Below are 13,651 nucleotides of genomic sequence, written 5' to 3' on the forward strand. Positions count from 1 at the left end.
TATATTTATCTCATAAATAATTCAGATAGTGTGCCTTCTCAATTTTGGGGAATAATTTATGAGGTTAAGGTGCTAACTATTCTTTAGAACAGTTTGGTGGAACTTGAATTTGACAGAATTCTCTTGTGAATAACATCAGAATCAGGCTTTTTCCCTCTTTGGTAGTTAATTTCTTTAGACCTAGTTCTACTTCCTTTTCTGAGATGGAATAATTTAAGATCTCTATCTGGTCTTCTGATAAATTGGGTATTTTATTATTATTCTAATTCTTTTGTGTTCTATTTTGTTAGCATATAACTGTGCATGTATTGATTATTCTTTTAATTCTGGTTTTGTTACTATTTTAACTTGCTAACTTTTTAATCAGATTAGCTACAGGTTTATCAATTTTATTAGTCTTTTTAAAGAACTAGCTTGTAGTTTAACATTTTTATGTAACTTTCCAATTTACCTATTTCTCCTCTAATTTTTAATATTTCCTCTTTTGTGCTTATTTTAGATTTGTTAGGTTGCTAGTTTTTAAAATACATATTTGATTTAGTAATCCCCTTTTTCTATTTTGTTCACATATGATTTATGGGTGTGCTTTTTTTCTCTGAGGACTGCTTTAGTTGTATCCCAGCATATAGTTACATAGCTTCACTACTGTAATGTTACATACTTGTTTCTATGATTTCTTCTCTAACCCACTCATTTTTAGATTTTACTGTTAAGCCTTGATTTCAGTCTGTATCTTTTGTTTGTGGTCCCTGAATCAACTTCTTTCTCTTTTTTGTATCATACTCTATAAAGGCTATATTAACTATTTCTGCCCTTTTACACTATTTTGTGATAGTTCTATGCCCTCATACATGGTCACTTTCTATAAAAATTCCATGTGGTACAAAGAAACATGTACATTATTTTGCTGTCTCATTTAGATGCCATGAATTTTGTATTTTTAATTTCTGCAGAAATGTGTTCAGATCCAAACTTAATCAAGTTCCACACATACAAAATTAATAGATGGATACAGAAGTCTCCTGTCATTTTTGTTCACCGTATGTCTCCTTTATGAATCTTGGAAGCTACGGAATTTGGAGTGAATTAGTTTATTACTGATGTTAATTTGTTGCCTATGGCTCCCTTCAGCATAATATAGTTTTCCTTGTTTATCCCTTTTAATATTTTGAATATTTTTTTGCTTTATGTGAGAACATGATGGCAATTCTTATTTTTAAATTCACTCTAAACATAAATTGTATTCTATCCTGTCAGTTTTATTTTGTGTGTCTTTTTTTAAGAAATGTATTTCTTCTAGGGTTTTGAATCTGTCACTCTTTTTCATTTTACTCGATTGTTTAGTCCATTCACATTTTAAATTAAGAGTAAGGTTTATATTTTCTTCCATGTCTCTAAAATTGGTGTTTTTTTAAAGTTATTATTTCCCTCTTCTGCTGTAAACACAGTATTATGTTCCTCCAGTTACTTTACCTTAGTCTTTTTTTTCTAAAGGTGTCTCTGATCTGCAGGCTCATGTCTCTCACCTCAATCCCCTCTTCTCATCTGTTATTTTTTCTCTTTAAGGTTTTCTTTTTTAGTTCCTTTTTTCTCCTGCTTTTATCTGGTTATATATTTCTTACCCTTCTTACTTCTTCTGTCATGTAGTTTCCCTTTTTTTTTCCTCCCCTTCAGCCAGTACTCTACTCATTAGTTTTTCAAATTTCATATTTTGTGTCCATTTCCAAAAAAGATTTCTCCCTTTCTCTTTATTATCTTTTCCTATCTCCTCTAGATCCTCATTCTCTGATTGATGACCCCTATAATCATTTAGACTCTCTCTTTTCTCTGTATTCTTCATGCAAGCAAAGCTTCTGAGGCATTCTTCTAGGGTTTACTCTTTAGGCACTTTCTGTCACTGGATGGTAGAACCTGTTTCACAGATTTCTCCCTTTTCAATTGTGCCTCACTCCCAGTACAATTTCAATCATTTCAGGTATTGGAGAGGATACTGCCCCATTACAGGGTTCCTTCTCACTGTATCCCTAATTATGCAGCCCATCACTGATCTATACTTGCCCTTGCTGACCTTTTATTTCCCCACATTTCCTAGGAAATCTCCTCCCAGTGTCTATACTGTCACACTCCTTCAGGTGCCAAGTACCCCCAAGGGTTCCAATATGCAGCTTTCCAAAGCAGTACTCTTCAAGTACCAGATCCCCCAGGCCTCATTCATTGTAAGATCTTCCTCTCCTTTTATTCACTGACCATCTCTCTTCACCCATAAGCGCATTCATCAAAGGAACCACGACCAAAGTAAGGCCTCTGTAGTCCCCCAACCCCCTTCTACTATCTTCCTCCTCCAACTCATCCACTTCCCTGTAGGCTCTTCTTCTTCTGAGACCACAGACATCATCTTCCCCTCATTTCTGAGCCCAAGATTTGACCCTTATGCATCACACACTCCTCTATCCTGCTGGGTCCCTTCCCTCCCTTTGATGTACTCTCCTATATTATAGTTAAACAAAAAAGAATTGATGCACCTCTAGACAATATATTACCAGATTCTTAATGCCCCCAATCAGCCTCATCAACATTACCTCCACTATTTGTGTATTTACCTCTATCTCCTTGTGTGAAGTTAGAAATCTCTTACTGATCTCTCTATTGTCATTCTGTCCTTACCTCCTATATTTACTCACTCTTCCAGCTTTTCTGTATTTTGAGGTATTAGAGATGCAAATAATCCCTTCAGATCTGAGTTTTCTTTCTAAAAATTTTCCAAAGCCCAACAGCAAGAGATAGAAAGAGAAATCCCATTTAAAGCTATGGCAGACACTATAAAATATCTGGGAGTCTACCTGCCAAAACAAATCCAGGGACTATATGAACACAATTACAAAACAGTTTTGCACAAATAAAGTCACATCTAAGTAAGTGGAAAAACATCGGTTCTTCATGGGTAGGCCAAGTCAATATAATAAAAATGACAATTCTACCTAAATTAATCTACTTACTCAGTGCCATATCAATCAAACTGCCAGATAATTATTTTCTAGAGCTAGAAAAAACAATATCAAAATTCATCTGGAAGAACAAAAGGTCCAGAAAATCAAGGGAACTAATAAAAAGAAATGCTAGGAAAAGTGGCATAGCCCTACCAGAACTCAAATTGTATTATAAAGCAGTGATCATCAAAATCACTTGGTACTGGCTAAGAAACAGAGGGGTAGACCAGTGGAACAGGTTAGGTACTCAAGATACAGTAGTTAATAAATACAGCAATATACTGTTTGGTAAACCCAAGGACCCCAGCATCTGGGATAAGAAGTCACTGTTTAACAAAAATTGCTGGGAAAACTGGATAATAGCGTGGCAGAAAGTGGGCACAGAACAATGCCAGACTCTGTACAGAAGAACAAAGTCCAAATGGATGTATGATCTAGGCATAAAGACCGATACTATAAACAAATTAGGGGAGGAAGGAATAGTTTATTTATCAGATTCATGGAGAATGGAGACGTTTATGACCCAACAAGAGATAGAGAACATTTTTAAGTGCAAAATGGGTAATTCTGATTACATTAAATTGAAAAGTTTTTGCACATGAAAAGGTTTTGCACAAACAAACTCAATGCAACCAATATTAGGAGGGAAGCAGAAAACTGGGGAAGAATTTTTGCAACTAGCGTCTGTGATAAAGACCTCATTTCTAAAATATATAGAAAACTGAGTCAAATGTACAAAAATACAAGTCATTCTCCAATTGATAAATGGTCAAAGGATACGAACAGGCAGTTTTCAGAGGAAGAAGTTAAAATTATCTATAGTCATATGAAAAAATGCTCTAAATCACTACTGCTTAGAGAGATGCAAATCAAAACAACTCTGAGGTACCACATCACACCTATCAGATTGGCTAACATGACAAAACAGGAAGATGATAAAATGCTGGAGAAGATGTGGGAGAGTTAGAACGCTAATTCATTGTTGGTGGAGCTGTGAGCTGATCCAACCATTCTGGACAGCAATTTGGAACTATGCTTAAAGGGTTACAAATATGTGCATACCCTTTGACCCAGCAATATCACTTCTAGGACTGTGTCCCAAAGAGATCATAAAAATGGGAAAGGGTCCCACATGTGCAAAAATATTTATAGCAGCACTCTTTGTGGTGGCCAAGAATTGGAAATCAAGGGGATGTCCATCAATTGGGGAATGGCTGAACAAGTTGTGATACATGAATGTAATGGAATACTATTGTGCTATAAGAAATGATGAATAAGAAGACTTCAGAGAGACCTGGAAGAACTTATATGAACTGATGCTGAGTGAAAGGAGCAGAACCAAGAGAATTTTGTATACAACAACAACCACAGTGTGTGAGGAATTTTTCTGGTAGACTTGGTACTTCAATGCAATGCAACAACTTAAAAAATTCCCAGGGGTCTCTTAAGGCAAAATGCCTTCCACAGCCAGAGAAAGAACTATGGAATTTGATCGCAGAATAAAGCAGACCATTTTCTTTTGTATTATGTTTTGTTTTGTTTTATGATTTCTCTCATTCATTTTAATTCTTCTATGCAACATGACTAAGGTGAAAATGTATTTATAGGAATGTACATGTAGAACCTATATAAAATTGTATGCTGTCTCAGGGAGAGAGTGGGGAAGTAGGGGGGAAGGAGAGGAAAAGAGGGGGAACAAAATCTAAGATATATGGAAGGGATTACAGAAAACTGAAAACAAATTAATTTTAAAAAATAAAAACTTTCAAGCTCTTCTTTATCACTATAATGCTAAAATCAGATTTGCAGGACAGGTCACCCTGGCCTATATCCTGAACTCCATTGTTTTTTGGAACACATTGTTCTATTCCCTCCTCCTTTTTATAGTGGGTGTGGAATGAATATTATTTGAATGTCCTTTCCTTTTTATTTGAAGGTCTTTATCGTAATGGCTTGATGAACTTGCGCTTTCTGAAATAAATTATTAAATTTAACCACTATGTATCTTAGAATTTGAAGATTTGGATTTTTTTTGGAAGCAATCTGAATTCTTTCAAATGGGAACTTCATTTTCTTTGTTCAGAAGTTTGAAGCAGTGTTAAGGTTTTTCCCTCCTGTTGTGTTCTTGGAGACCCATGATACTTAGATTGTCTCTATGTATCCTGTCTTCAAAATCCATATTTTCCTTCTATAATGAGTTTATTTTCTTTTAATGTTCCTTTTTTTTGCTTCTCTTCTTAAAAGTTGACCTTCAATATTATGTATTTGAATTCCCAATCTATTTTCTCTCTTTTGTTTCATTGGTGAAGGTTGCCATTACAGATTCAAGTTTTTCTTTTCTGTTTGTTATATTTGATGCACAGGGCATAAATTCTGCTCTTATGTCTCTCACGTCTATTTTGAACGACTCAGGAACAGCATGTTGTGTTTCCATAGTCTTCTCAAATATCAAAAGGTCCTCTGGCTCATCACGCATAAGATCAATTTCTTTTGTTTTGCAGTATTTATCCACAGATGTCTGAACCAGTTTACTAGATCTGGAGGCACTTCTTTCTGCTGTTACTGTTTTTCCAGTTGCTTTATCTGTTTATGTTCTAGTTCTCTGAATTTTTTTCTTCCTGCAATCTTTGATAATTTCAATCTCCAACTCCCCCAAATTTGCCTTATCATTCGCTTCCTGACCCCTTCTTCTCTGATTGTGGTTTCCTTAGGAGCAGCATCTCTTGGTGCTCAACCTCCTCCTATACTGGGCAATTCACAATTCATCAACCAAGGTTTCTACCCCCAACTGCCTTTTGGGTAGTCAGACTGGTCAGCTGGATATTGTGCTCCTTTCCCTCAGGCTTGGTATAGCACTGGATATCCTCCCCACCTCTTCCCCCCTCCCACCCCCATCCTGATCTGTCCTACAATTTCTGTTTCTCAGTTTTCTAGGCTAGCACTGGAGGTTCAGGGTTTTGCAGCACTGTTTGCCCCAGCACTGGTAATTTAGAGGTTTGCAGCACCAGTGCTTCCACATTCCAGTTTCTGGAAGGTTTTTGCTCCTGAAGGGCTGTGGCCAAGCTGGCTGTGGAGACCAGAGCAAACTTCCAATCCCTGGAGCACAGCCCTAGAAGTGGAAGGGAGGAACAAGGGTAGGGGTAAGTTTTGTTGTTGTGTCCTGTCTGTGGGGCTGATAGCGCAATCTCACAGCACAGGAGCTGTCTAGGGAGGGATGATGAACGAGCTCAGAGTCAGTAAGCATCATTCAGAGGTTTTTCAAGGATTCTTTTGTTGGCACTGTTGTTTATTATCTTCTTTTGGATTCCTGGTGTCCTAGACCACAGAGACAGATGGAATTGTTTTATCTTTGGTGCATAATTTCTATTTCAGAAAGGTTTGAGAGGTCATGGGGAATCAGAGAAAATGTCAAGTCCTTCATCTTGCTGCTCATGTGAACTAGAATACTAACTCTTGAGACTAAATACTTTCTACTGTATTAAAGAAAAATCCTTTTATTCCTGTTTTTATAATTTTTTCATAAATGAATATTTATACTTTATTCGATGACTACACAGTAGATTGATATGACCAGATAAATTTTAACTGTTTTTTAATGATGCACTGTGTTAATTTTATACTTAATACTAAAACATCATTAAGAATCTTTAATATTTTCTCTAATAATATTGAATGAACTTCGAAATTAAACTCAAAGAAAAGTGATGGTTAATTTTGTTCAGATGTAATTTCTTTGAGTATAATTCAAGAACCCTATAAAGAAACATGGAAATATTGCTGTTTGCAACTGTTTGCAAATTTGTCATTTCCTAGAAAATAAATTGGTGCATTTACTTAAGAAGGCTAGAAAAATGACAGAGAATATTGTTCCATTCCAAGAAAGATAAGAAACAATAAATAAAATTTAAAAGGGTCTTTTAAAAAAGACAATCAAAATCTTACTGGGTAAACCTTCAGCCTCCAGCAAAGCCCTGAAACTTGTAGAGGAGGACTGTAAACAGGATCTGCCCTCTGGCGCAAAGTGCTAAGGAGAAAGAAAACACCCTTATGTCAATTTATAACAGCTAAGTAAATCAAACTTTATGGCAACTGAAATCTTACAAGTATTGCTAAAAGAAAACCATCAACTATGAAAAATTACTTTTGTGATATGTAAACTTATATTCCTGAACCAAGAATCAAAGATAAATGAACTGATTTAGTTATATTTTAAAAATATTTCCAAATAGTGTTTTTTATAATGACCAATCCAGGTTTACACTTGGGGACAGTTAAAGAAATTAACTCCAAAATGGCTGAAACAATAAAACAATACTTTGCACTGAATTTACTATTGTGATCTATAATATCTAGTTATTATGAAAAGAAACAAGAATGCAGAGCAATTGAAAGAGACCAGGTAAGCAACATGTTCAAGACTGTAACAGTGATACTGTCAGCATTAAGATTAGCATTTAACAGCTTTATTCCTAGTCTTGTTCATGAACTACATTCCTGCTTCCTTAGACATGGTGAATCAGAGAAACTGCCTAGTCCTCTATCTCGCTGCTCATGTACTTAACATTAAGAAATAACATGGGAAACAGTATTAATGTGTGAAGGCATCAGACTTTTCCCACTATATACTCAATATTTTGATCAATAAAAATATTCTATAATGATTACTGAAGTAAAGGACAAGTGTTATAACTTCTTACAGTTCTGCCTTTACAGATTAAACTTATTTATAAACAATTCTCATTTATAATGGCAAGTTTTGTACATATGAAATAATGAGATTGCCAAATAGTCTTACCTGAAGTTCTCTAAAACAAAAGTAGTTGAATCATAAGCTGGTACTAATTCACTAAAAAGACAAAACATATAATCCAAGAAATTATTTCACTTTGTAAAACAAGTAAAAAAAATTAAGATATTAGACTCTCAGATAAAATTTATAATCCTAGCAAACAACAGTATGAATGATCAATACTATTGATCAAGTATAGTACTTCAACATATAGTACATCAACAAGTATTTATTGAGTATCAACTCCTAGGACCTAGACAGATTACAATTCATTATTGTTCACTGGCAATAAGCTAGTACAATTTCACAATGTTAAGATTCATGTTACATATCATGAGAACCAAGAATAGTTGTAAGCAAAATAGTCAGAAACACAGATCCCAGGGGCACAGTAAAGGATATTTCTAAATATTACTTTTATTTTAATTCACATATATTTAATGAAAGAAAATTCTGCTCTGTGGCACATGAATATTTCTTTAATGTAAGTCAGTATGCATGTATTACTTGCCTAAGGCAAAAAAGAGCACTGTCCCCTTTTAGTATGTGTTGGAATGCTTAAGAAGTACAAAAATAAGCCTCTGCAGGCACAGAATTATCTAAATATCCTCCCCCACCGCCAATCAATAGATGTTGGAAGCAATTGTGACAATACTATAAACCACTATTATTAGAAAAATGCAAATTAAAACAATTCTGAGGTACCACCGCACACTTATCAGATTGGCTAGTATGACAGAAAAGGAAAATGATTAAATGTTGGAGAAAATGCTGGAAAATTGGAACACTAATTGGTGGAATTATGAACTAATCCAACCATTTTGGAGAACAGTTTGTAACTATGCCCAAAGAAATATAAAACTATGTATACGCTTTGATTCATCAATACTACTACTAGGTCTATATCACAAAGAAATCATAAAAAAAGGGGAAAGGACATATATGTGCAAAAATATTTTAGCAGCATTTTTTGTGATGGCAAAGAACTGGAAATTGCAGGAATACCCATCAATTGAGGAAAGGGTGAACAAGTTGCAGTATATGAATGTAATGAATACTATTGTGCTATAAGAAATGATGAACAGGCAGATTTCAGAAAAACCAAAGACTTATATGAACTAATGAAGTGAGCAGAACCTGGAGAACACTGTAACACAGTCACAGCAACACTGTTCAATGATCAATTTTGATAGATTTAGTTCTTCTCAGCCATACAACGTTCTAAGACAATTCCAAAAGACTAGTGATGGGAAATGTTATCCACATCAAGAGAAGAGTCTAAATGCAGATTGACTTATTTTCCACTTTTGTCTTGTTTTGTTTTTTCTTTCTTGTGGTTTTTCCCTTTTGTTCTGATTCTTCTTTCACAACATGACTAATGTGGAAATATGTTTAACATGATTACACAAGTATAACCCATATTAGACTGCTTCTAGTCTTGGAGAGGTAGGAGAGAAGGTGGGGACAGGAGGGAGGAAAATCTGGAACTCACAATCTTACAAAAATGAATGTTGAAAACTATCTTTACATGTAATTGGGAAAAAAAATACTATTAAGTTAAAAAAAAAGAAATTGTGACAATATTCAAAGATAAGCACCCTCAGGGCACAGGGTAATTTGACACAGTCAAAGTAATTTTGAAACGCTTAAGTGATAAACTTATGATGAGTTAAAGTCACTAGCAGAATATTTATACTAGGAGAGTTGTTACACTCTACATTCTCTAAAAATTTATGTGCATAAGGTAAGTGAGGAAGTAATTATGAACTTTAGAGGTTTCATCAAAAGATTCTTTTAAGTAGCAAATTACTCTACTGCATTTAAAATACAGTCTAATTTCATGCCCTACAAACTGGCAATGATGTCAAAAGATGAGTCTCAATGTGGGAGTTGTGGGAAGGTAGGCACATTGGTGTATTGTTGGTGGAATTGTGAAACAGTATAATTATTTAGGAAAGTGATTTGGAATTATGTAACTGTAACAAATACTACTGCGCTATTAAAAAAAATGAAGGGGACGGTTTCTGAGAAACCTGAGAAAATTTGTACGAACTGATGCAGAGTGAAATGAGCACAAGGAGTAGAATTAATACAGTAACGATTAGACAATTAACTGTGAAAGACTTAAGTACTCTAACTGATACAAAGACCAGCCACAATTCCAGATGATTCATGATGAAACATGCTATTTACCTCCTCAGAGGGAAGCAGTAAGAGTCAGAATACAGACTGAGACCTTTTTTTTTTTAGATATGAACTATGTGGGAATTTGTTTTACTTGATTATGTTACGAGAGTTGTGTTTTCCTTTTTTTTTCAGTGGAGGAGGGAGAGATGGGGCAATTTTCATGAATTTAAAAAAAATTTTCAATTAAAAAAAATTACTATATTATGCATAACTGAAAAGGCCAGAACAGGAAAAAGTTGGGTTTTTTTTCATAATGAATACAAGAAGTTTGCCATTTAATTAACTGATTATAACTACGATCCAGAGTACCTAACACTATTTGTAGTACTAGATGCTACATTCACAATCAGAGCCCTTTGTGCAAAATAAACTTTTTACTCTTCAGAGCTACATACTAGCCTAAAACTGTTTTTCAGCCATTTCATTCCACTGTATTGCTTAGGCTTGGGTTTCCCTCTACACATCTCTTTTCAATCCATCCTGGATATGACTGCATGGTCTTATTATATCATTATAAGTCTCAAAGGCCTTCAGAACCTACCAAATAAAAAATCTAAACTGATATTAAGGTTCTCCAAATTTTAGTTCCAACTTTCTCTCACCTTATTTCTTCTCACATAGAGTCAACCTCTTTCCCACCTTATTATTCTTCACTCTCTGTGAAGTTCATTGTATGACTTTAGGCAAGTTATTTAACCTATTTGGATCTAAGGTTCCTCAACTGTAAAGTGAAGGGGAGTGAACTAGAAAAGTCTCAAAAATCTCTTCCAGCTTTCAATCTACAATCCTATTGTCTTCTAAGTCGATAAACATATCACCTAAATTTCTTTAGGATTCCATTCACTACTACTAACTCCTTATTAACTCTAGGCCACAAATTCCTCAGCCTCACATTTAAAGCCCTCTATATCATCCCTCTATGTTATCTTTCCAAACTTACATTATATTATTTTCCTTCTTGTACTCTATATGTTCCAACCAACTAAGCCCACAAGCTTGGTGTTCCCTAAATTCAGCATTCCAACTCACATCTCTATCCCTTCCCAGGATAATCCTCCCATACCTTAAGTACATTCCTTCTTTAATTCCACTTCTTGGAATCCTTAGTTTTCTAGGCATAGCTAAGCTCAGATGCCACTTTCTATGCAAAATTCTCCTTACCCCAATTTTTAGTGCTGTTCTTACTAAAATAATCTTGTTTTTGTTTGCATTCATATGGAATTGTCTTATGGAATATAAAATATCCCCAGAATCTAGTAGATAGTATGCATTCATCATGTGCTAAACTGACTCAATTTTACTTGATACCAATTCAAGTATAACTCCTTGAAGAGTTCATGAAGCAGTTTGTTTTTCTTAAAGAGTTTAAAAATGTTTCTGTAAATGAAATGAGACTGCTTGAGAAAAAAAACTGGAAAAGAAATGAGAGTTTTGAAAAAAAAAGAATTAGAAATGGAATTAACAGCTTGGAAAAAGAGAATACAATATGTTTTGGTTTGTTTTATGATTTCTCCCATACATTTTAATTCTTCTATGCAACATGACTAAGGTGAAAATGTATTTAATAGGAATATATGTGTAGAACTATATATAACTGTATGCCATATCAGGGAGGGAGTGGGGAGGTAGGGGATAAGGGGGTGAGGGAAGGGAAAAAACTAAGATATATGGAAGTGATTGTAGTACACTGAAAACAAATAAAATAATGATAATAATAATAAAAGAAAAAGAGAATACAAAACCTTGCCCCCATGCAACAAACTCCTTGAAAATTAGAATGGACCAAACAAAATCAATGAATCCATGAAACAATAAGAAACATTAAAGCAAGGTAGAAAAACAGAAAAAAATAGAAAAAACATATTTTTTTCTCAAAGCAAAAACAACTGCCTTGGAAAACAGATCAAGGAGGAAAAAAATTTAAGAATCAATCAGCTACTTGCTACTTTAAAGCCATGATCAAAAAAAGAACCTAAACAAATCTTAAAAGAAATCTATCCAGATCTCTAAGAACCAGAGGGCAATGTAGTAACAGAAAGAATCAAACCAATTCCCTCCTAAAAAACAAACAAACAAACAAAAAAAACAAGAAAAGAAAACCTAAAGGAACAATTATAGCCAAAATTCAGAGCTTCTGAGACAATTTAAAAATCCTGTAATCAGCTAGAGAAAAGGAATTCAAGTATCAAGGAGCCAGTCAGGATCACACATAATTTAGTAGTCATCAACTACAAAGGAGCAAATAACTTGGAATATAAAATTCCAGAAAACAAAGAGAGTGTGAGAGAGTGTGTGTGTGTGTGTGTGTGTGTGTGTGTGTGTGTGTGTGTCTGTCCAATAATAACTTATCCAGAAAAATAGTATAATCCTAAAAGGGAAAAAATGGACAGGAAGGGGGAGAAAATCTAAGACTTATAGAAGTGATTGTAGAAAACTGAAAACAAATAAATTAATAAGAAAAAGAAAAACTGGACCAATGGCCCTTTAATGAAATTAGCAGACTTCTAAGCATTTCTGACGAAAACAGCTGAGCAGTGCAGAAACTTTAAAGTTCAAACACAAGAGTGAAGAGAAACATAAAAAGGTAAATGTGAAAAAACAACGATAAAGGACAAAACAGGGATAAACTTCTTATATTCGAATATGTTGAAATGATACATGTGTAGTAGGTAGCTAGATAGCTTAGACCTTGAATCAGGAAGACCTGAGTTCAAATCCAGTCCCAGACACTGGCTATAGGAACCTGGGCAAGTTACTTAACCTCTGTTTGCCTCAAGTTTCTTCATCTGCAAAATGGGGATAATAATAGCACCTACCCCCCAGGGTTGTTGTGAACATCAAAGGAGACTGCAATCATAAAACACTTTAGCATATAGCACCTCTACAGAAATGTTAGCTATTATTACTGTTAATATTATTACTCTCTAAACACTATTATCATCAGGGGCCATAGAAGAAATCTAATTAGATAAAGTATGAGAGCGGTTCTGTTGTGTCTTGATGATCTTAAGAATGGACAGAGAGACAAATTAGAATATGCAGAGAGGAGGCCAGGGAAAGGGAGATTAGGGAAAATCTTCTCACTTGAATTTCATTCTCATCTGAACTGAGCAAAAAAGGGAAGGTATACACACATAGAATTGTATACAGAAATCAAAAGGAAAACCTAAATCAAGAGGAAAATAATAATAAGGAAGGAGAGAAGCAAGAATTAAAGAGAGGGTAGATTAAGAGAGATTAGATTAAAAGAAGGTTGATTAAAGAATTAAAACAATTCTAAGAATGTACAAAAGTATTTATAGTTCATTTTCAGGTGGCAAAGAAATCCTGAGAGGAGGTCTAAAAACTGAGGAACACTTGAACACTTTAAGGTATATAAATGCAGTAGAATACTATTCTGCTATACAAAATGAAGAAAGGGATCATTTAAGAGAAATCTGGTAGATCTTGCATGAATTGATGCAGGGTAAAGTGAACAGAATAATTTATAATTTATTAATGACAACAATATGGCAAAGATAAAAAACTTTGAAAAAATTAAGAACTCTGATCAAAGTAACGATCAACCACAATTTCAAAGAAATAACGATGAAACATGCCAGGCCTAGAGGCCTGTGTGGGCTACCCGAGTCTTCTTACCTCACCTCCGAGGTCTTCGGTTGGCCAAAACCGGATGCTCATATGAGAG

The 13,651-nt window shown here is 34.6% G+C and overlaps 1 protein-coding gene across 9 annotated transcripts in view; it reads right to left on the reverse strand.

Moving 5' to 3' along the window:
- The window catches only part of TRIM37 (tripartite motif containing 37), a 187,149-nt gene that overhangs the window by 112,212 nt on the left and 61,286 nt on the right, over positions 1-13,651 (reverse strand). For all 9 annotated transcript variants that reach the window (XR_011975289.1, XM_072646851.1, XM_072646850.1 and 6 more), the window contains 2 exons: positions 7,783-7,833; positions 6,930-7,011 (listed from right to left, as the gene is read on the reverse strand). Coding sequence is in view for 8 of the 9 variants with exons in the window: in XM_072646851.1 (XP_072502952.1) it covers positions 6,930-7,011; positions 7,783-7,833 (133 nt within the window). In the remaining variant the exon portion in view is untranslated. The remainder of the gene's footprint in view (positions 1-6,929; positions 7,012-7,782; positions 7,834-13,651) is intronic.

This window comes from Notamacropus eugenii, chromosome 2 (assembly GCF_028372415.1).
Source record: "Notamacropus eugenii isolate mMacEug1 chromosome 2, mMacEug1.pri_v2, whole genome shotgun sequence".
Lineage (NCBI taxonomy): Eukaryota > Metazoa > Chordata > Mammalia > Diprotodontia > Macropodidae > Notamacropus > Notamacropus eugenii.